Raw genomic sequence first — 25,168 nt, 5'->3', positions numbered from 1 at the left:
ATTGTTTGATTTGAACAATCAAATGTGTTGTCCTGTGCCGATGCGCTGCTTCATTACCGGCTCGTTCCTGGAATCGTCGTCATGTAAATGACTCAGTTACGGCTTGATTCCATTCGTCTGTTCCCGTCTCTTGCATTGTTCCTTAATGAGTAATCACGGTATTATTGGGTGACACTTTAATTCGTGTTCATCAGACGTGTTGTAGAATTGGTAATTAAAGTGTTGGAGAAAGCAGCATCATCATTAACGCCGTAAAGGGTAATGAGCTAACGGTCATTAGAGGAGCGGATAAGGAAGATCACTGGAGACGCTGCCTGGCTTGCATTGTTGCACATACTGTGTGTGTGTCCATATACAAGTGTTGGCATCTGCTTATACTTTAACTTATACTTAAACAGACTTGTTATGAACATGAAATCATTTCGAAGCTCTTTTGTTTGTTACACATTAGTATAAAGTATATTTGTTTTTGTTTTTTAGTGGCGTGCTTTTGTGTTTTGTATATTTGCATACACATAATTAGGTAACACTTTAGAATAATGGTCAGCTTTTGTAGGACTGGGCGATACAACGATTATCACAATATAATTTTCTCAATAAAATGATAAGAACAGTTCGATAAATTCTCGATATAATGCTTACGTACTATGCGTAATGCTGCACATTAGTGATGGGAAGTTCGGTTCTTTTCCGCGAACCGGTTCTTTCGGACAGTTCGTTTCAATGATCCGGTTAAAAAAACCGGATCACCGGTTCTTTTACGTCTTTACGTAATGACGTCATTTCTATCATCCCGGCGGATGAATATACATTCAAACACATCCATATAAAGTATTTGTAATCAAAACTTAGTATAGTAATAATTATAATTGACATCATCATCATCTTGGAAACATTTTTTCATTTATGTTTAGTAACAGCACTAAACAGTTCACCAAATCGAACTGAATCGATTGTTACAACATCTACTTCAAGATATTAGTTTTATTTCTAGAGAGACTGTCACTGTCACTGTCGTGCACACACTGATGTTTTACACGGATTAAATAAACTTACATTGACATAATACTTACACAAATCCTCAGTTCACCCGGGCTCATGTATTATCAGCATCAGCTGTCCCAGTCCGAGAGAAACAGTTCGGTTACGACGCTATCACGCATGCTCAGTATCTCAGCTCACCGGTTCTCAGAATCGAACATGTCCGAAAGATCGAACGTGTCCGATAGAAACGGTTCTCGTTCTGTACCGGTGATCCGTTGCAACCGGTCGATCTGACTCGAGAACCGCTGTATCTGTGTTGTGTGTGTGTGTGTGTGTGTGTGCTGAGCACAGGGTGCTGAGCTGCGAACTGCTGCAAGCTGAATAGTCTATATCAGGGGTGCCCAAACTTTTTCCTATGAAGGGCCAAAAATCAAACGTGGCCCAAAGAGACGTGGGCCGAAAGTAATTGAAAAAAAAATCATAAATCAAACTGTATTAGGCCTACATTAAAGTTGCTATGGGTTTATTCATTTCATAATGTTTACAATAAATATAAAACAAATGTAATTTGATTAACTAATGCAGTTTTATTTGTAAAGTGTTGCATTTTAATGACCAATTAAATGGGCAACAATCCCCAAGTGTTCAATGTAAAATACGGTTCAATGTCAAATACACAATGATCCAGATTCATAATGTTGAGGGATATTTTACTCTTTTAAAAAAGGAACAGACTGTTTGCAAATATAGGGTTGGGCGATATCCCCTAAATTGGCAGTTGACAATGTTTACAGTAAAACATCGCAATGGACGATGATATCGTCGTTTATTTTTATTTTTATAAAAAGATAAAATACAGAGTATAGTAAATTATATCTCTTTACATAAATACTATTTTCTACTTAAAAACTATAATTTCATTATTTTATTAACCCAAATGGACTCACCCGCACAAGTTTCCACGTGATGGGGAAAAAAGGTAGCTTCCTTCCACTTAAGAAGAGTTGTGCACTTTTTATTTTAATTTATCTCTTTACATAAAAACTATTTTCTACTTAAAGCTCTATCTTCGTCATTAACCCAGTGTTTGGTATGTGAATGCTGTTTTACGTGAATATTACCACAGGAGTAAAAGCACAAAACTTTGTTTAAAAAGGAAATAAATTCGCAGATGTAACACTGCAGCCCTGGATGAGAGAGGTGGGCTGAGCCCAATTTAAGATCTGCCAGCTTTTTAATTCTGTTTTGCGATCTGGTCACCCGATTTGATGGACATCTGGTTTCTTTTCTCAAATCTTCACTCGCGTCGCACTCATTTTCACAGGAAAATATTAATGCTTCTTCCTTTCGTTTGCGTATAATTAAATATATTATACCCATTCACATCTATGGTAAAGACTGTAGGACGAATACCTTTTGACAAATTTTATTTAATTAAATTTTATGTTTGTGCTTGTTATTAGACATGAGGCGCGTCAAGTTTATTTGAATAGCGCAGTTCACGTGCACCCAGCGGTTTTACTTTCGCTTTTTCTAGCGGTGCATAATCAAACATAGCCTAAATGTCTTGGCCCTGTGGAAGATAAAATTCGCTCTTCAGCCCTTTTACAACAAGTGTTGCTTTGCAACATCATGAAGACAAAGATATTAGAAAAGGTGTCTATCCAGCTCATGTCCCACATTCATCTCAAAGCGCAGACCGGCATAGGACGCATCTTTAAGGGGGAAAAGGCTAGGAATCTATCTACAAATCTTTTTTTAACTAATAATTAATTTTCTTATACTCTTTGGGTTACCATTATTTACTGATAATTGTTTAATTGTTTTACAGGCTGCAGTGAGTTGTTTCACTGACGGAAAATAAACATGCATGCTTATTATAATGTTTGAGCGTTTATCATTTCAAAATGTAGGCTCTCTCTCTCGGACCTCGGTGGGCCAAATCAAAGGTTACCACGGGCCAACTTTGGCCCGCGGGCCCTAGTTTGGGCATCTCTGGTCTATATCATACTGTTTTGATTACATCTATTTTAAAATCTTTATCGACTTAGAAATTAAATAAGATAAAAGCTGTTCCTGAAAATATCATGCATTATTGATAAAACAAATAAATGTTTAATTTGACCGTTTTACAATCTATTGTTTCCAAAACTTTAAAATAATACAGTGACAGCTTTGTTATAATGTTTCCAAACGTGATTAGTTTTAAATACACTTAAACTGCATTTCGTTCCTCTGAACAAATAACACGCATGCGCAGCTCATCGGCTCATCGGTTCTCAGTATCGAACGTGTCCGATAGAAACGGTTTTGATTCTGTACTGCTGATCCGAGGATCCGACAACCGAACCGGTAGGCTACGTTCGGTTACACGCGCATGCTCAGTATCAGCTGCTCGTGAGTTCATCAGATCTCTCAGCAAAACATGTCTCACTTCAGCTAACGATTGGAGTTACAGCATCTACTTCAAGATATTCGTTTTATTTCTAGTTTGAGAGACTGTCACTGATGGCAGAAAGTTAATATCTACAGTATTTGTGGGATCAGCCCTGATTTGAGACGCGAACCGTTTAGAACGATTCAGTTCGATTTGGTGAACTGGTTCGACCGGTTCACTATAAAGATCCGGTTAAAAAGAACGATTCGTTCGCGAACCGGACATCACTACTGCACATGCGCATTGAAGACCGGGCTTCTGGGTGCTGCACGCGCTGTTGTTTACAGTCTGTGGCTGACAGGCTTGGAGGAACGGAGTGAAGTGGAGCGAGAAAAATTAGCAATAGTGAAGAAAATGCAGCGCTCACGGCCAGCTCGGAGGGCAAAGATATCGTTGACAAGTTAGTTCGCTCAACTTCAGTGGTTTGGAGATATTTTGGCGATCCCATCCGACATAAAACAGAGCGTTGTGCGTGGGCTGCTTATCATAGGTTCACCACACGGAATTTATTATCGTGCTTCTTCGAAGTTCTTCCATATAGCATTGAGCCCAACTCAGCGGTAAATCTATAAACTACATTCACGCACAGCAGGCTTATTACCTTGTTAGTTGTAGTGGGTGACTTGCAAGCTAACGCTTCCAAACTATAATCACTAAAACATCGGACTTGTACATCGCTATCATAATTGTTTGTCTTTGGTGATGTATTAATGACTCAGCATCACCTGTATCAAAAGAGAAATAATTTCATCCGATGTTTAAAATGAATAAAATAGACTAGACAGTGATCGGGAGATCTGCAAATACTGAACTTTGCTCTCTCTCCCGACCGGCCCACTGTCAGTGAGGTGTGTGTGTGTCGGTGAGATGGGCGTGTGTATGTGTGTGTGTGAGTGAGAGAGAGAGAGCGATGCACAGTGGACCAATCCACTGTGATGCAAGAGAGGGGGAACTCAAACTGTTTCTTAACTTAAAACGCTTTTCTTTTCTTTTTTGCCCGTTTGCATTTTTAGTGTTTTACTACTTACACAATTAAGTGATGATATTATTGATATACAGTGTAGAGTAAAAAAAAATGCTCACCACAATTAATATTTTAATAAATAAATCTACCTCAGTTTTATAAATTGTTCACCTGTTGGGAAGTGTTTGTCATGTTTTGACAATAAAGGATAGTTTAAAACCACAGTTAACTGACTGTTTTCCTCATCTTTCCCTCAGGAGCAAAAATATGCCTTTAAATTTTAAAGAAATAAAAATGTTACATTTATCGTAATATTTATCGATATCGACTGATATGGAAAATTATATTGTGATAATGTTTTTGGGCCATATCGCCCAGCCCTAAGCTTTTGATATATAAATGGTCATGGTAATATAAGAATATCCTGTAAGTTTTAGGGCTGAAAACTTCCTTGTTAGTCAAATAAAAGCTGTTATAGACACCAGGCTCAGCAAACGGTCCTGTGCTTCATACTTGCGTCACTGCGCGACGAAACACCGCCTCGACAAAACGTGTACTTTAGTTGCCCCGCCCACCGACTCATGGAGCTGTTCGGTCGATCACAAGCCAGCAGCAATGAACATGTGGAAGAAGATAGCAAGCAAGATCTTATGGAAGAACACAGTCACTGCATAAGCTTCCTTTGTATCATAATATTAGGAATGTGTGATACTTCATTTATTTATTTTTAATGAAGTTCCAGCTCTCGTAGGATTTGGATGTGACAAGAATGGTGCAACACACTTATGTGAGTAAAACATGTTTTTTATATGTTATAGTATTGCATTGTTATAGATCGTTTTGCTTATGAGTATGTGTATAACAGAGGATACCTTTAGCACGCTGGACTCAGACACGGCAGGCCGATCAATCTCATTATATTTCGTTCTTGTTCTGCTATTCTCTCGTTGATATCTGAAGGGTGGCACACGTGCCGAATGTGTGTGTGTGTACACGCCGATTCACGCTTATATTGTCTGATCTTGCAGGATATGTGTAATATAAAAATAATAGTCCAATCAATCGCGGGTCGATGAGAAATAAATCATTGCGTTTGTTTTGATAAAGACGTTTACGAGCCCTGTGATTGAGAAAATCATTCTGTTTGCTTCTCCCTCATTCTCTCCTCTCCCTCATGTGAACTGACAGATGAGCTTAAGCTCATTAAATATGCAAATCTTATCCAATCCTAGCCGTGGACGTCTACTACCAAGTATCTAGTGCGTCACGCCCATCAAAACCCAGCGTTCAGGAGAGAGCCTCAAAACCAGTGTAGAAAATAGCCTATTACTTATTAGTTATGATGTTTTTGAATGTAAAAAACACACAAACGTCATTTGTTGACCGCAGACAACAGTATAATATAAAAAAAAGCCAGTTCATGACACTTTTAACTAATGATAAAGGCATCATATAATGGTACATGCACTTTTACAAGTTGATTATACAGCAATGTGTGTTGGTAATGACTGTACACAACCATCCTATAATGATTAAAATCCATCGTGTTTTTTTTTTTTTTTTTAAATCTCCTTATATGTTTTCACCTGTCTGAAATCAAGCTGTTCGATGTGTGACGTCACACGATCGGACACCTCTCCCACGACTGTCTGATTGACAGCAGCGTTTCATCTCAGACCCGCCCTGAGCGAGCCCAAGCTGCCGTCCGCCATTGTGGATCCGCTGGAGCAGAATGGCGTCTCAGCGATTGTGGTGTTCTGTTCTTGGGTGTAATAATGAACACAGCAGTCATTTTGATGTTGATATATCTGATATATCGAATTGATACGGTTGAACTTGCACAGATGTGTCCTGAGAGACTCGCGTTGTCAAACTTTCTCCTGTTGTCTAAGCAACGCTTCACACTCAAAGCCCCCACAGAACAGAGGGGCGGGGTGAGCAAAGCTCATTAGCATAAAAGGCACATGCACAGAAACGGCTGGCTGAAAACAAGCTGTTTTTCACCAGGTTAAATGAGTGATTTCTTAGAATACTAAATAGAATTTTGAATTCAAGTATATTACAAAGTTTTAATTTAGACACTAAATAATCATATTAACTTGTACAAAAATGGCATTATATGACCCCTTTAACCAGATTTAATAGTGTATTAGTAAATGTTGAAATTGACATTCAAAATGATAAATAACTGCTTTATAAGTGCAGTTCATTATTATTTCATTTGACTAATATAGTTAACTAATGTTACCTAATGACCATTATTCTAAAGTGTTACCCATAATTAATAATTATAGAGCATATGCTTTGGTGTGTGTGCATGTTGTTACTTAAACATATTTGCACACACACATCATTCTCTTTTACTTTTTTGATATATATATTTTTTGTATTTAATTTTATTAAATCTTTTTGTTTTATTTTCCTATTTTATTTTATTCTATATTTTAATTTTTTTATGTTATAATTCTAGATTTTATTTTATAACTCATTTATTTTGATTTGATTTAAAAAAATAATAATGGGAAGAGACTTATGATAACATGAAATCCTATTGAAGTCTTACACCCCATTATGAATTTGTTTGTTTTTTAATTGCACGCATTTGTGTATTTGTATGTACATAATTTAATGATTTATAGAGCATATGCATGTGTGCATGTACATATTTGCACCCACACATGAGAGCTGTTCTCATTTGCTAGAGGTCATTTCTTTAATGGATGCTGGGCTGTTGAGGGTCAGTTTGTTTTCCCAGAATCCTCTGCTCTCTGCACAAACCCCCAGGGGGTATGAGTTGCTGCTCCCAATCAAACGCTGCTCGAAACAATTTACCCTTCACCCGGACGCTGTACTAACAGTCTGTGTACACCGGCCCAATCCATGGATCAATCGTTGCCTTCCTGGACGGTTGCTAAACTAACAAGTTTGAGTTTAACTATGACTGTAGGCGGAAACACCTGGTGCTTGGCCGCTTGGGGGCTCAAAATAATATGGGCCATTTAGTACATGATTGTGCATGTTCTGTGCATGTTTTTTAACACTTATGCTTGTGTGTTTGTGTGTTTCTCTCCAGGATCTGGGGAGTGAAGACCTGAAGAGAGAGAAAATCAGTTTTGTTTGTCAGATCGTTCGCGTGGGCCGAATGGAGCTCCGAGATAACAACACTAAGAAATTAACATCTGGCCTCCGCAGACCCTTCGGTGTGGCAGGTAGTGCCTCACTTTCTGTTTTCACACATAACACCCAATTACGGCCGGCCATATTGTCCATTTAAATAGCACCAAACATTTTCTTTGATTCATTTAGCAGATGCTTTTCCCCCAAAGTGATTTAAGGATTTTATTTGTGCTATTGAAAAAACTCTACTTGTTGATCCACAGGCACACACTAATATATATATATATATATATATTTTTTTTTAATACTTAAATTTCATTTTCTAATTATTTTTTAAATACTTGTATTTCTTTTATTTATACTTTTTATATTTCATAATTTTATTTATTTATTTATTTATTTATTTATTATTATTATTTTTTATTATTTTTTTTATTGACATTAGCCAATACTTAGTTGCCACAGTTTAACTATAAAAGCAAATATATTTAGCATATTATACATATTTATGTTTTCCTGTATTTTTATTTATCATATTAATTTGTGTGATTGCATAATGATACAATTGTTCAAGCCTTTTGTGTAATCAACTGGAAAAATATATTGGATATAAGCTTTGCTGTAACACGTCGTAAAAAATGGAATGCACAAATCTCACTGAATTCATTCATTTTTAAAGCATTCAAAACTATGGCTTTCCATGGATATGGTCACGACCAAAGTGTTTTGTCGGCCTGTAGATACATTTTTTTTATTACAGTGTACAGTAGAAGTCTTAAAGTTAAGTGACCCTTATATTTTACCTTAATATTTGTGTAATATACAATAATAATATTATTGTACTATAATACTATAATACTATAATACTAATACAATAATAATCAACCACCCTAAGATCTGTTATTGTGCGCTCAACTTTTCTCCTGTTGTGAACTTGGTGCTTTAGTCTCAATGGAACAAGGAAAATATGTTTTTCTGTTGTAAATAAATAAATAAATAAACAAATAAGTAAGCCGAACAGGACAATGAGAAGAGACATGCAGCCTGTGGTTTCAACATCAAACGTTTTTTGAAGTGGGAAAGGCTCTCTCTCTCTCTCTCTCTCTCTCTCTCTCTCTCTCTCTCTCTCTCTCTCTCTCTCTCTCTCTCTCTCTCTCTCTCTCTCTCTCTCTCTCTCTCTCTCTCGTTCTCTCTCGTTCTCTCTCGTTCTCTCGTTCTCTCGTTCTCTCGTTCTCTCTCTCTCTCTTGCGCTCTCACGCTCTCTCGCTCTCTGTAAGGCTGTTGGTCTGTCTGTATGTGGGTCAGGCAGGTAGAGGCAGAACCTGTATGTGTAATGTCACCTTTAATGTGTCACATTCAGAGACAAGCCAACGCTTCCATTATGGCTCATCAGTTTCCCGTTGCCTGCTGTAAACCCAATCTCAGCTGGGCCACTCTTGCACACGAGGCCAAATAGCCATTTAGAGGCGATGTTTATGTGCTCAGTCAGTAATAGCTGCCGGTTGACAGCTTATCTAGAAAGTTTTTGCTGCTCTCACCTTATAAACCACAAATTTAAACTTCCGTGAGTGTTTCTGTTGTGCTTTACTATGTTTTTCAGGGATGGGATGGGATGAATCTCACAGAGAAATACTCAGGTCCTATTACACCCTGAAATTAAAAGGGGAAAATTACTTAATTATTTATTTATTTATTTATTTATTTTAAGAACAATTAAAGGAACTGTATGTAAGAAATGTTAAAATGGCCCTGATATGTCACTAGACATTAAGAAATCATGTTCATTTCAAATACTCATCACTGACAACAGTAGTCCGGCCAGGATATTATCATTTTAAAAGTTGTTGTTGCAGCTCAACTGATGTTGATGTTGACATGTTGTGTTTTGGCCTGAAGCTCCGCCCTCCACCTATCTACCAATCACGGAGTCAGTAGTGTTTGGGCATCCGGGTTGCCAGATCTGCTCTAGTTACAACAGCTGACGCTACAAACGTTCCTGCTGATCCTGCAGCCAATCTGGCAACCTCGAGTCAGGGGGAGGGGGAGACACCTGCAGTACCAGTTTTGGCCACAATCTTACATACACTTCCTTTAAGATTTGGGATGTTAGTTTCGTTATTTTTAATTTTTTTATTTAAACTTGTCATTTCTGTTATGTGGTGGAAAAGTAAAAAATAAAAAAATAAAAAAACAAAAAAAAAACATATTGTGTAATATTATTACAATTTAAAAGAATGGTTTTCTATTTTAACACATTTTAAAATGTAATTTATTCCTGTGGTCAAAGCTGTATTTTCAGCTCTTATTATCAACAATTCTTTTTAGCATATATCCCCAGTCTTCAAGAAACATTTCTGATTATTATAATTTATTATTTTTCAGCATGATTAATAGCATCGATTAATAAAAGTTAACAGCATTTATTTAAAATAGAAATCTTTTGTATACATACACTACTGTTCAAAAGTGGGATCAGTAAAAAAATGTCTGTCCTTTTTTAAAATGACTTATAAATATTATTCAGCAAGGATAATATTTTTACAAAAGATTTCTATTTTGAATAAAAGTATTATTATTATTATTATTATTATTATTATTATTATTATTATTATTATTATTATTATTTTATTTTTTTTACCAAAGAATCCTGAAAAAGTATCACAGGTTCCAGAAAACATGAAGCAGCACAACTGTGTTCAACATTGATAATAAAATCTGCAATGATTTCTGAGGCATCATGGGACACTTAATGGCTGATGAAAATTCATAATAAAATAATTTATATTTTAAAGTATATTCAAATAGAAAAAAAAATATTTTAAATTGTAATTATTTCACAAATTTCACCATTTGTTCTTTTTTTTATTTTTCTTGCTATTTTTTTGATCAGTTAAACGCAGGCTTCCCTTCATTTAATTGATTTCTGGTTCCAGTATTTCACCCAGAGTTGTGGAGACATTGTATTTTCCCAGGCCGTTTCTCTTGCGATATTATTCTCTCCTCATTGTTCTCTCTGCAGTAATGGACGTCACTGACATTATCACGGGCAAGATGGACGATGAGGACAAGCAACACTTCATCCCATTCCAGCCGTGAGTATGACTTCACCACATCAACACAGCAGCCTTTATGGAGGTGAACGTAACTTCATGACAATGACGGTCTCAAGTGTGTGAAATGCTCTTTATAGTTAGGCGATAGGTCTTTAGACAGGGCCGATAAAACCACAGACACTGAAATAAAAGCTGGTTGATTAATGCATGTTTGCATGGCGATAAAAATAAAAAAAATCTCTGACCAATAATATTTGAGGCCTTTAGGTCATCAAACAAACAAAGAAATTTGGCTGCCACCAACTAAAGATTTGTCTAGTCGACTAGCAGTCGCCAATAGTTTACTAATTGCACGTTTATGATATCAATGTAAATATTTAAAACGGAAAATGGCTTGAGTATCAGGGCTAGAATAGCCTATAATATGTAACATTGCTAATATTGTTCTGCATTACAGAGAAATACCAAACCATAACCACTCAAGCGCATACATAAAGCTTCCGGGTTAGTGAGGTGTTGTGTAGTCACACCTTTTATTTTGTGGTATAAGAAGGATCATTTGAGTGTAAGTTTGTCTGTCTGTTTTCCTGATTTCTGCTATATCGTCTGAATGCTCTGTGTTTTTATTCTTTTGAAAATGAAAAGCACACTCTTATTCTGTAGGAGAGCCATATGTGCCTCACATTCTATCACTAAATAAGACTATACTTCAGTCTTTTTCTGCTTTGCTACTCTCACAGTCCAGCTGGGTCAGGAGAAGGAAGAATGGAAGTTTGTTGTGAATTGTGGAGATGTTTTTCATTCTAAACCCAGCAAACTATCTTACTGTCTTCTACTGCCTGCATAGACAGCGACCTTTTAGACTATGCAATGCCATATATCATATTAAATAAGTATTAGTAGTAGTTTTACAATTTTAAATTTAATATTAAATATACAAAAATAAATCATTATTAATAATAATTTTATTAATAATAATCATAATAATAATAATTTTGCCATATACTTAAAATACATTTTTATGAGCTTTAATTTTAAAATTAATTTTACAATAATTAATAATAATATTAGCTCATGAAAAATTTATTTAATATAATAATAATAATAATAATAATAATAATAATAATAATAATAATACATTTGCCAGATGATAATATTATTTTTTATTAAATTAATTTATAATTCATTTAACATGATTTTATAAATAGGATATAAATATTTAATATTAATAAATTAATAAATTAGCCAGATAACTAAAATAAATATATTTTAAGTATACATTTATATTATATTTTAAAAATATATAATATTACTTTTGCCAGACACACAAAAATGTATTAATTAATTATTTTTAAATTATTTTAATTAATTGATAATTAATGAAATGTATTATATAATTCATTTAATATGATTTTTATGAATAATAATATATACATTTAGTTGTAATAAAAATAATGTGGTCGATAATTGTAATAAATTATTATTTTAATTAAATCGAATACACTTTTTGCAGTATTTAATGTTGTCATTATTTTGTTGTGTCATATCATATATATATATATATATATATATATATATATATATATATATATATATATATATATATATATATATATATATATAAAATGAAATGTATTATAAAAATACATTTGTGTTTATATATATATATATATATATATATATATTTTTATTTTTTTTTTTAATTTTTTTTTAATAATATATTTAATTTATAATCAATATTCATTTGCTTGTCCACTGTCTTGGAATAACTTTTTTGCTAGGATTACTTGTTTGAGGCGTATTAATAACTTCTTTTTACTGCCTTTTTTAGACGAGTCGTGCCTTTAAAATGCAGTTCAGATAGGTAGCATACTGTGTTTGGGACCAGAGTGTCCTAAGTGTCTTTATAGACTGTGTTTGCTTCATCTGTGTTTGGGTGAGATGGAGGGTCATCTCTTAAATTACAGCATCTCTCTGTGTCTCTCCTGTCACCCATCCCGCATTACTGTTTGCTAACAAAATGGCTTTTGTCCCTGTCATGGTATCTGTATCACTGTTTGGTGTCTTCCCTCTCTCTCTCTCTCCCTCTCACTTTCTTCATCCATCTCTTCTTCCATCTTTTCTTTTTCTTCTGCTCATATCCACCCTTATCTGGCTCTCTGTGGCTACTACTCTTCTCCTCTCTTTCTCTTCCTCCTCTCTCTCTCTCCTCTCCGTTGGCGTGTTGCCTGTCGCGTGTGAACTCCAGGCTAGCGTTGGATGACGCCATTCGCCACAGGCAGCTGAACATCTCCCGTTTTTCACCCAGGGTGGCAGGCGAGAACGATTTCCTTCAGACAGTCATCAACAAAGTCATCGCTGCCAAAGAGGTCAATCACAAAGGTCAAGGTAAAGGTCACTGGGCCAGAACATTATACTAAGGCACTTTTCGTGAAGCAGCACATTGTGCAAATTTAATAATTGTTACATTTTCATTTGCTTACATTTTAAAATATTAATTGAAGGGGTGGTTCCATGTTTTATTTCTTTTTAGGCTTAGTTGTATTTATGGGGTCCAGTCTAAATATATATATTTTTTTAAACGTGTACTTTACTTCTATTCTCCCTTTATTCCACACCGCTGTCTCCACTGTCCATTGAGCGGCTTGTTTGCTTCCTGCTTCTATGAAGCTCATCCGTCCGAAAAACGCAATGGTCTTAGATTGGTTAGATGGCCAAATGTGGTTTCCTATATTTTTATTGGCTGAAGTGCCAAGCACAGGTTGTCCGGAAGCCACGCCCCTTCCCATTACTGTGACTAGCGAGGGTTTATGATGTCACCAACCCAGGAAGAAGCTCGTTGTAGTCCAAAACGGCCATTTTTGTAGGCAATAAACTGCCGTAACTTTAAAAGACGATATCTCCGTTTGCATTGAACTTTCAGCGCTGTAACTTTGCAGATACTGTTTATGCTCAAGCAGAAACATTACACACTAACTAAAGTTAAAAAAGTCAAATCGCATGCAACCACCCCTTTAAAATATTATATGCATTCATATGATACCACCGTTTTTGGTAATACAATTGTATTAAATAATAAATGTGGGAAAAAATTAAAAGGACAACAATTAAAAATAATAATTAAAATACAAATAAATTATAGACATCATAGGGCTACATTATTGTAAAAAAAGAGTTTAAATTAAGTTGTTAATTAATTCAGTTGATTAGACATGTTTTAATTATACCACTAAATCATGTGGTGTGTATGTATGTATGTATGTATGTGTGTGTGTGTGTATATATATATATATATATATATATATATATATATATATATATATATATATATATATATATATATATATATATATATATATATATATATATATATGACCCTAAAAATGTAATTTGTGTTTAATAAATAGTTTTATGATTTTAATTAATTGCATTTTTTTATACATTTTAATGTAATCATTAAAACAGAATCAAGAATAATTAAAACAGAAAAAAAAAATGTTTTGAGTTTCATGGGTCCCTACATAACCACATTATGCAGTTTGATTTTGTGGCCTAGTTTAAGTGTGAGAAGTTAAAAATATGGGAATTTAAAAACTGATCTGTGGAGATTGAGTCCGTGCCTGTCCCAGATAAGATCAAACTGTGTGTTGGAGTTTCTGCCAAGAGAGTTTCACAATCTAAAAGTTATTGATCAAAATAATTAAAGTTGAATGGGGTTTATCAAGCATGAGAGTGTACTGATGCTGAGGAGAATGGGAACCGAATGTGTGACGACACACGGTGGCCCGTTCGGATGCGCTGGTGTCAGATCCCATTACAATCCATCACCACAAATACAATCCATCCTTCCTGCGACTCCTCGGAGACTACTAGCATGATGCATTCATTTATTTATTTCACATATGTCATGGATGCTTAAACTTTAAACACGTGTCTATTAAAATTATTTTTATGCTATTCAAATCAGTTTCATTACGTTGAACAAATACTTTTAATAATCATTTAATATTATTGTTATTTATTTATACAAATGCTATAACGTACACTTAACATTCAAACATTTATTTAAATTATTTTTATGCAACTGAAACCAGCATAACTTTAATTTTGTACGAAACACTATCATTTTTACTTAAAATAAAAATGTATACTTTATTTAAATTTAGATTTATTTGTTTAGTTTTAAACTTTTACAGAAGGGAATGAGATTTATTTTGCATTACTGTTATGAGATCTTGATGAAATGTGCTCAGTGCAAAAACATTTTAATGGTCATAATTAGATTTTTTTTGTTTCCTTTGAGGTGAAGCGTGTTTTGTTTTTTGCATAGTTTTTCATCAATATTCTTAACAGTTCTCTCTCATTATTTGTAGATTACTACATTTGGTCTTTCATGTCTTGGTATAAAATATTCACAGCAGAATCCAATAATCTCTCTACCTACACATTATATAACAGTCACTCTGCTTCCTGCAGGGTGTTTTCTAAGACATTAAACTAATCCGGTAGTGTTAATTCTTTTTGTAGATCAATAATAATGAGATTATAAAATGAGTTAAGTTCCTGTGAACTGTTAAGCACAAATAGTGTGTGTGTGTGTGTGTGTGTGTGTGTGTGTGTGTGTGTGTGTGTGTGTGTGTGTGTGTGTGCGCGTGTGTGTGTGTGTATTTGCATTTAATTCCACTTTTTTCTTTGGTCCTCAGGTTTGTGGGTCACACTGAAGTTGCTTCCAGGTGATATTCATCAGATTCGTAAAGATTTCCCTCACCTGGTGGACCGTTCCACCGCTGTTGCACGCAAAATGGGTTTCCCAGAAATCATCATGCCAGGTATCTAAACTGTAGCTTCTGCAAATATAATTACATTAGATCATGGAAACATTTTTGAATAAGAGAAAATATGAGATTGGCAATGAGAAGTCCACCCAGACCATTCATGAAAACCAAGCTGCAGAAGTGACTTAAGAACTCATGACAATGTATTACTTTAATGACATTATTATCACTCTAAGAGTTTAACACACACTTATTTGTTGATTCTCACTGCCTGCCTGTTCAATTATATGGGTGGGAATATCGTAAAGAACTAAACTAGTTTAGTTTACTTTTCACTTAAAGGTTTACTGTTCACCCAAAAATGAAAATTAGCCCATGGTTTATTCACCCTCAATCCATTCTATAGGTGTATCTGGCATTTTTCTTTCAGGCAAATACAATCAGAGTTATCTTAAGAAATGTCCTGGCTAATCCAAGCTTCAGAATGACAGTGAATGGAAGCACAAACTTTTAAGGCCAACAATCCATCCATTATAAAACGGATCCCTATGGCTCTGGGGGGTTCATAAAGGCCTTCTGAAGTGAACTGATGGGTTTTTGTAAGATAAATATCCACATTTAACACATTCCGGTGGACCGCCTTCTGTATTCAACTTATGGAAAAGCGTAACTGCCACGACAATGCCATCAGACATAGCATAAACATTTTAAATTGCGCGAGATGTTACACTTTCTTCGTAAGTTGAATATGGAAGGCCCCTGAAGCTGTGTGGATTACTTTTATAATGGGTGGCTTTACTTTTTGGGCTTCAAATGTTGGGCTGCCATTCACATCCATTATAAAGCTTTGAAGAGCGAGGACATTTTAAAATAACTCTGATTGTATTTATCTGGAAGACGAATGTCACATAAAGCTAGGATGACTTGAGGGTAGGGTTGGGTACCAAAATCCGGTGCCAATATAGCACCGGTACCTATATAATCGGTATCTACCGGACCGAATCAGAATCAGGGCCTCATTTCGGTGCTATCAAACGTGCTTTCGCGCTTTGGCTGGCGCTGAGCCAGAAATGGATGCGCTCAGCGCTCGTCACATATCAAAACGATTCAGTGTTTTCATCCACATCATGTTTATTTTAGATTTCAGACATTTAAATGCACAGAAGTTGCAGCAAAAACATGCCGATGTCTATGGAAGTGGCAATAACTCCTTTATGACAGTTTTAATTTGACTGTGTTTTATTCATATCAGACACACATTATATAAGTTACTATATAGTTTACTCTATTCTTCTCTGAGTTCACCGCTCACTTACTGTCATGTATTTCGTGAGACGAGGATGAATTTACGTGATGTAAATCCGACAGATCCGATTCTCTGAGGCTCAAACTAACATGGTGGCGCCCATTGCACGTTATAGATCAACTAACATGATCATTATGACAACTCATTCACTTACACATATTTTGCACATATTTGAAAATCAGAATATCAGATAGCTCATGATATAGGTAACAAGTTTGGGAATATTTTGAATGAAAAATAAAAAAGCTAAATAAACAGATGCAGCTGAGCTGTTATACAGCGCTTTTGCGGCTACTGCGTTCTAACATATTTAGCCGGAGAATATGGTCATATTAATGCAAAATAATGCTGAACTAAAGCTGGTTTGTAGCAGCCAAAGAATACAGACTACTTTGTTGTTATTAGTGCTGTAATATCACTAGTATTAGTGCTGTTATTTAGTGTTAAATTAGGCCTATTGTAGTTGGGTTAGGTGGCTTAGCTTTTACTGTGAATTTAAATAAATTTTTGTTTTGTATCTATTTATATATTAAAGTATTCTTGAAACTTTTAATAAATTGTTCAATTTAAAGAATTAATAAAAAAATCTATTAAAAGCCATTCTTTAATGTCATCCACCGTCATTTTCTGCCTCTTTTTTATTTTATTTTAAGTATCGGTTCAGGAACCGTTTAGGCACCGGAATCGTAAAAAACCCAAACGATACCCATCCCTACTTGAGGTTGAGTAAATCATGGGCTGATTTTCATTTGTGGGTGAACTATACCTTTAAAGGGTTAGTTCACCCAAAAATGAAAACTATTTCATTAATTACTCACCCTCTTGTCGTTGGACACCTGTAACACCTTCGTTCATCTTCAGACACAAATGAAGATATTTTTGTTGAAAGTTGATGGCTGAGAAAGGCTTTAAAAAGGCCTCCATTGGGATTCAGTACTTTCCACTGACCCACTCACAAGACCCATAAAGGCACTAAAGACGGCGTTACAAAGTCCATCTCACTACAGTGGCTGTACAATAATTGTACCAAGCGGCGAGAACAGTTTTTGTGCGCAAAAAAAATCAAAGTAATGACTTTATCTGCCAAGATATTGTCTTCCGTGTAGGTCTCGGACGTGAACTCACGCGATAGTGGCGCTCCTCCTCTTCCGGGTCATGTATTCGCTATGATTTGAACGGCGGAGCTGCGTCATATTCTGCGAGTTCACGTCAATAATTTGGTGGATTATATCGTTATTTTGACTTTTGTGCGCACAATAACTATTTTCGTCCCATTGTAAAGTTATTGTACAACCCCTTTAGTGAGATGGACTTTGTAACAAAGTATTTAGTGCCTTTTATCGGTCTTGTGAGTGGGTCAGTGGAAATGTACTGAATGCCAATGGAGGCCTTTCTGAAGCCTTTCTCAGCCATCAGCTTTCAACTAAAATACCTTCATAAGGTGTTACAGATGTCCAACAACATGAGGGTGAGTAATTAATGAAATCATTTTCATTTTTGGGTGAACTAACCCTTTAAGCATACAATAAGAGTAAGCATCCACCTATAAAAGCATCTTTTCCTATAAAAGGCTAAGATCTGTAGTAGGTTCTGTTTTTAGCTGTAGTTCATATATTGAGATGGTGTGCATGTTTTTGCAGGTGATGTTCGCAATGACATTTACGTGACGCTGGTTCAGGGGGATTTTGATAAAGGCAGTAAAACAACACCCAAGAACGTGGAGGTCACCATGTCTGTACATGATGAAGATGGAAAGAAACTTGAGGTAATAGAGCCAGTGTGTGTGATATGCAATACAATGAATGATACCGATTTCATATTACCAAACCTTAGTATATAGCATTTTTTGGGATATTGTTGATAATCATTTAGACTTTGTATTAATGAAAATAAAAAATAATGAATACATAATTAAAGGAAGTGTATGTACGATTGTGGCCAAAACGGGTACTGCAGGTGTATCCCTCTCCTCCTCCCCCTGACTCGAGGTTCAGCAGGAACGTTTGTAGCGTCAGCTGTGGTAACTAGAGCAGATCTGGCAACCCGGATGCCCAAACACTACTGACTCCGTGATTGGTAGATAGGTGGAGGGTGGAGCTTCAGGCCAAAACACAACATGTCCACATCAACATCAGTTGAGCTGCAACAACAACTTTTAAATGATAATATCCTGGCCGGACTACTGTTGTCAGTGATATGAGTATTTGAAATGAACATGATTTCTTAATGTCTAGTGACATATCAGGGCCATTTAATGATTCATTGAAATACATTTCTTACAGACAGTTCCCTTTAATAAAAGGCACAGACTTGCATGATAAAACCACTAACTAACCATGTCTGTGTAAAGCATAGTTGCATATCTAGTAGTTGCATATCTAAATGGAAGACTTAGACATTTTAAAGCAATATATGTACTGTAGATTTTTTTTAACCTGTTAAGCTGACTCCGAAATTTTGAAAAAAACCTAAGAAATGCATACTCAGACTAAAACAAATACAGTTTGTGAATCCTTTGCACTAAAAGCATAATTATGGTCTCATTTGAAAGTAGACACCTAGCAGTTTACTGTAAAGTCAAAATGATAATATTTTTTATAATCAAAAAAAGCTATAATAAGCTTCAAAGTTTTGTAAAGTTATTAGAAATTTATTTGTATGATATATCTTTATGAAAATAAAATTGAAGTGGGCCTTGGAGAAATCTAGAAATGCACTACAGCAAAAGCCACAAGTCTGACCATGTTATATTTCAGTTCTGAAGATGATCAGTCTAAAACTCTAAATTTTATTAAACGTTTTACAAGATCGTTTCATGTGATTTTATTTTGAGATATCTCTAAAATATCAACTGATGTTTATTGCCATGTCTTCTCAGCTTTCATTCAGTCTATTGCCTCTATTGTTTAGAGGTGCAAACTGCCCCATTCAGTTTGTCTCCCCGGCACACATTCACACTTCTGCGGACTGGTTATGGCTCTAATTATTATTCTTTTGTCTGCATTATAATTACTAACGATTCTCTATTCAAACTGTTCTATTCAAACCTCATTTCTTAATCAGACCTCTCACTTTACCCTCACTGAGACTCTATCGAATGCATTTCGTCCAAATAAGCATTTCAGTAGTTTTACATTTAGCAAATGTTCATAAAAATAAAGTATTTACTCAGTGGCAGGTGCATCTAGGGCAAGCTAGCATGTTAGCTTAGCACACCAGCAAAACAACAATTTATACGATTAAAATCATGTTTTATTCAAAACTTGCTTCGTATCACTTTATAATTTATATGTAGAGTGTTTTATATAACAATATGTGATCTCATATAGCTTCGGGTCAAAAAATCTGACAGAAAATATACAATGCTAAAAGCTATGTGGAATAGCATTGCATTATAAATATCATCTATTATGAAACCACCCAACATGGCATAAAGAACACAGACCAACCATATATTGCCGCGATTGTGTGTTTATTGTCTTAAAACGTGTCTATCTGGATAAAATAGTGATCTAACGATCTCTTAAGCTGTTTTGGAAATGTCAGATACTTCCTGAATGTCACATGGTGTGTCTGTTCTTCATGTGTTCCACATGGGGTGAATTTTCAGTAGTACAGCTTTCCAGCGCCCTCCGGCTGCCAGAATGAATTGAAAACACAGCATAACACAGTATACTGCTCTCATAATCATACATCCGCGGATTTTGGATAAAGATTGAATAAATAATACTTCTCTGTATAGAAATTTGACTCAAACATGTGAGAATCTATCAATATTTCTCCACATCTGCACACTTTTGAAGTAAAAACCCTGAGGGAAGTTGTTTTGTCGAGTGTCTTCATGACGACCAAGGAGGATTTTTTTATGAATGGGAGCAAATGACGCGCATATTACAATCAAAAGGTAGCGACGCCCAAGATCATATTCATAACTCCTGGAACATATTAACACATTACGGTCACTATAAGACTTTGAGAATAAAACAGAGGTAAAAAAATTAAACTTTAGTCTTAGATCTTTTTAATGATGTATAGTTTGTCAAGGTAATTACTTACACCTGATAGTAATTTTGAGCTAATTTAAGAAAAGAGAGCTTCAGTGCGTCCTCGTCCTCGTGACGGTTATCAGGCTCCCCCTTTCGCCATACAACTACTTAATGTAATAAATATAGATATATATATATATATTACAATATTAAAGGATTAGTTTACTTCAGAATTAAAATTTCCTGATAATTTACTCATCCAAGATGATAATGTCTGTCTGTCTTCAGGAAATTAAAGGTCGTGTGTTAAAAATTTGTGTGTTTTTGAAGCTTTGATTGTGTTAACAGTGTGCAATATAACATGAGTTCATGTTTCGCATGTAAAAAAACACAGTATTTTTCACACAATTGACTTATCTGTACAGCGCTGATGTCCTAAAAACGGCCTGATGATTTCCTTGTTCTATGAAGTCCCTCCTTCAGAAACACGTAAGGAGTTCTGATTGGGCAAACGCTTCCTGTGTTGTGATTGGACAGCAGCTTAGCGCACTTTGCCCGGAAAGGTCCCGCCTCTTACCATAAGGGGGAGATGCAAGCGCTGAATGCACGCTCTTCTCCATGTGGGAGAGCAACAAGACCACGCCCCCTTTTTTGCGTGTTCTTGTGGGCGGAGGGTTTGTCAACAAACGGTTCTAGTGAAGTCATTACAGCAGGAAGTGCAGGGGTGTAGTCCAAACCGGCCGTTCGCTGTAGGCTTTGAAAGGGAACTTCTGTTAAATAAAATATCTCGCTTGGCATTGAACTTTGAGCGTATCATTTTTCAGGTATTATTTATGCTCTAACAGCAACATTTCACACTAACTAAAGTTTGAAAGATGGTATCGCGAAGAACGGGACCTTTAAGTTTTTAAGAAAAACATTCTAGAATTTTTCTCCATATAGTGGACTTCAACGGCAACTGGATTGAAGGTCAAAGTTGCGGTTTCAATTCAGCTTCAGAGGGCTCTACATGATCCCAGCCGAGGAATAAGTATCTGAATGATGTAATAATAAAAAATAAAAAAAATTATATACTTTTTAACCACAAAGACTCGTCTTGCACTGCTCTGCGTGCATTATGTAATCATGTTTAAAAGTGTGACATAGGTCGAAGTATCAATTAAGTGTTTACAAAGCGACCGTGCAAAGGCGTAATGCGTTTCGCATCGCAGAGCAGTGCAAAATGAGTGTATAAAAAGTATATACATTTTTATTTTATTTTATTTTAAAATGGCTCATCGTTTCGCTAGATAAGACCCTTGTTCCTCGTCTAGGATTGTGTAGAGCCCTCTGAATCGGAATTGAAACTGCAATTTGGAACTTCAACATGTTGGTTGCCGTTGAAGTCCACTATATGAAGAGAAAAGTCCTGGGGTGTTTTCCTCAAAGACCTTAATTCCTTTTCAACTGAAGAAAGACAGACATCAACATCTTGGATGACATGGTGGTGAGTAAATTACCAGAATTTTAATTCTGAAGTGAAATAATCCTTTAAGGTGATAATATCCAGGGAAACTTTACGCAAGTTATCATGTATCACCTTTTAAAAGCAATCCAAGAGGAAATGTATAAATGCTAAAAAGTAAAGGGCCTAAAATTGAACCCTTGGGGACGCCAGTAGGGACAGAGCCAAGATCAGACCTGAAACAACTCATAAAAACAAACTGGCGGCGATAAGAGAGAAAATATCTAAACCAGGTTAAAATGGTCTCAGAAACGCCAACGGCAGTTTCAAGGCTTTTTATTAAAAGGTTGTGATTAACGGTACTGAAAGCAGAACTAAGATCCAGCAGGATAACAATGGAGAGAGAACCAGAATCTGAAGAATCATTGGTGACCTTGAATAAAGCTGTTACACCAGTACAGTTTGTTTCTTTTGTTGCTTTTTAATTCCTTTCTTTCTTTCTTTCTTTCTTTCTTTCTTTCTTTCTTTCTTTCTTTCTTTCTTTCTTTCTTTCTTTCTTTCTTTCTTTCTTTCTTTCTTTCTTTCTTTCTTTTTTTGTTTATTTCTCGCCTTCCACCCCTGCTTTGTGCTTTTTTACTACCCACATAATCTTTCCTTCTCGCATACAGTCAGTCACTCCGTCTCTCTCGCCCTGCGCCTGTAGAGCGGCTGGTCACTTATTGCTCATAATTGGTGCCTGTCAGCTGTAGCATGTGTGTGTTTGTCACGCTTTGACTGGCCAGGTGTACGTGTTAGATGCATGACCCTCACTGTGTGCAATGGTAAGAAATAAAAAAATAAACTAAATCATGTTTTTTTGCTTCTCAGAGCATATGGGCTCCTTATGTTTTCCAGCTGACAGAATAGAGCTTGCTCTTTAATATTCCATATCTGGCTTCAGTCGCTTCTTATCTCCATTAGCTTTTGAACTTGGCAGGGAGTCCGATTAAATTCAATTCTTTGCAACAATTTGTTTTTTTACTGGCCGGCATGAATGCACAATGTCAAAGTGATCATCATTATGGCCTTAGGTTCCTGCTCTTTTTAATAGCTGTTTTAATATAATCGAAAAAAACAAAAAAAAGTAATACTAAATGCACTCTATATTGGGGTTTTCTTTGCCACCTAGAACGTGATCTTCCCTGGTGCTGGAGATGAAGGCATTCTGGAGTATAAATCGGTCATCTACTATCAGGTCAAACAGCCACGCTGGTTTGAAACCTTCAAGGTGAGCGTCAGATCTAATGTGTACTAAAATAAGAGGAGATACATTCATGTGAAGTGCCCAAGTGTCAAAATATCAGAACAAATGTATTCTGGGAATTTTTTGTTAATTCTTAGTGCGATTTAGAGTACATGTTGGGATTTTTAATATCTTTAGTTAATAGGTGTAATCAAGTTTCATAGGTTGATAAATGCACAAAATACAATATATTTGCATTATAATTGGACCTAAAAGGGAAAAACGCATGGTGTGACCATTTTTAAATGTTTAAAATATTAAATATAATTTCTATGAAGAGAGAGCAAAGTTCAATTTAAAGGTCACAGTAAATTCACCCTGCTTGATCTGCTTGTATCTTATTCATATTCAAGACCTTTAAGTTTTTCCCCCCCTGCCCTAGTCTTTCTAAGCTCATCTTTTGTATATGTGAGATCCATCTTGTTTGTGACATTCTTCGTTACAGGTTGCGATCCCAATCGAAGACGTCAACAGGAGTCACCTGCGGTTCACGTTCAAACACAGATCGTCTCAGGACTGTGAGTACAGCTCAAAGTTTGCATGGGAGTGCTTTCAGAGCTGTTTAACCAGCGTGTGGCTTACCTGCTGCCTGGAAATTGTCTCTAGTAAAGTTGAAGTGTGGTTGAGGTCACAGCATGTGCTAGACTGCAGCACTTACCGCTGGTGGTGTCGTGCTTCACACCTCTTTAAATATTCTCAAGCATTCTTTTTCTTTACATCTCAGTGGGTTATGAAAATATTTTTTGACACTTCCATTTGCATCTGAATGAGTCTGCTATTGTTAAATAGGCTGCTAGGTGTGCATTTGTGGTGCTCGGCTTTACTGTTGCTCATATGTAGGATTAGTTATTTGAATGCTAGTTTTAGACTGATGCACAGCTCATCTCTTACCGTTTGTTCTTCAGACATGGAATTATAGAGACAGAGCGACGCGCGTCATAATCTGAAAGCCACGCCCACCGGGGGGGGGGGGGGGGGGAAACAAACCAACCGGCTCCATTTACTTTCTATTGCGGGAAACGGCCTCCTTGTCATTTCAGACTTATTAAAAAAAAAAACGAACAATGTCTAAAGGCTGATATGTGACAAGGTGTGCAGAAAACAAGCTAAAAAACCCAGAAGTTTTTATAAGCTGTTGACCCAAAAAACGAGCATTTAAAGACATAAAAGTGCATACAAGCAATAGACACAGAGCGCGACATGCGAGATTATCCTGAGAACTACGCCCACTGAAGAGGAAAGTCATCAGCGACAGGAAATATAATATATAAAACTGACATTTGTATATTTGAAAACATGTTTACTGCACACTGAGGCATATGGAGTGTCAGGATCCCAAAATTGACCTATTCTTCCTGCTGAAGCTTCACGTCTTATTGCCTGTATCTACTTTTGTCTCCTTAAACGCTCGTTTTTTATGGTAGACAGCTTATAAAAACTTAGTTATGTGTGTTTTTAGCTTGTTTGCTGCACACCTTGTCACATACCAGCTTTTAGACATTGTTCTGTTTTTTGTTATAAGTGAAAAAAGACCAGGCGACTGCTTCACGCAATACAAAGTCAATGGGGAGCGTTGGATTGTTTTACCCCCCGTGTGGGCGTGGCCTAAATACGCTCTGTCTCAATAGACCCTTTTACTGTTTGTATACAATGATGACGTAGCAACGTATGCGCGTGCATTTTGGCAACAAACTGTGGCGAGAATCAGCAGCATGTCAAGCTACGTGAGCGGATTAAGCAACACAAACCGAGAAAGTTATTTTAAAAAGTTGACTTTATCAAATGGTATTCGGCTACCAGATCCGTGTACTATAGTGGAG

The 25,168-nt window shown here is 35.9% G+C and overlaps 1 protein-coding gene across 2 annotated transcripts in view; it reads left to right on the top strand.

Moving 5' to 3' along the window:
* The window catches only part of dock1 (dedicator of cytokinesis 1), a 305,592-nt gene that overhangs the window by 53,943 nt on the left and 226,481 nt on the right, over positions 1-25,168 (top strand). The window contains exons 10-16 of one of the 2 annotated variants that reach the window (XM_067430394.1): positions 7,459-7,594; positions 10,522-10,594; positions 12,864-12,943; positions 15,259-15,384; positions 18,277-18,401; positions 23,235-23,333; positions 23,794-23,866. In XM_067430394.1, the coding sequence (XP_067286495.1) occupies positions 7,459-7,594; positions 10,522-10,594; positions 12,864-12,943; positions 15,259-15,384; positions 18,277-18,401; positions 23,235-23,333; positions 23,794-23,866 (712 nt within the window). Of the gene's footprint in view, positions 1-7,458; positions 7,595-10,521; positions 10,595-12,803; positions 12,944-15,258; positions 15,385-18,276; positions 18,402-23,234; positions 23,334-23,793; positions 23,867-25,168 lie in introns of both variants that reach the window. The other variant, XM_067430393.1, reaches the window with a different exon arrangement.

This window comes from Pseudorasbora parva, chromosome 21 (assembly GCF_024679245.1).
Source record: "Pseudorasbora parva isolate DD20220531a chromosome 21, ASM2467924v1, whole genome shotgun sequence".
NCBI classification, from domain to species: domain Eukaryota; kingdom Metazoa; phylum Chordata; class Actinopteri; order Cypriniformes; family Gobionidae; genus Pseudorasbora; species Pseudorasbora parva.
Note: the sequence above shows the minus strand (reverse complement) of the source record. Positions and strands in the feature narration are given on the sequence as shown.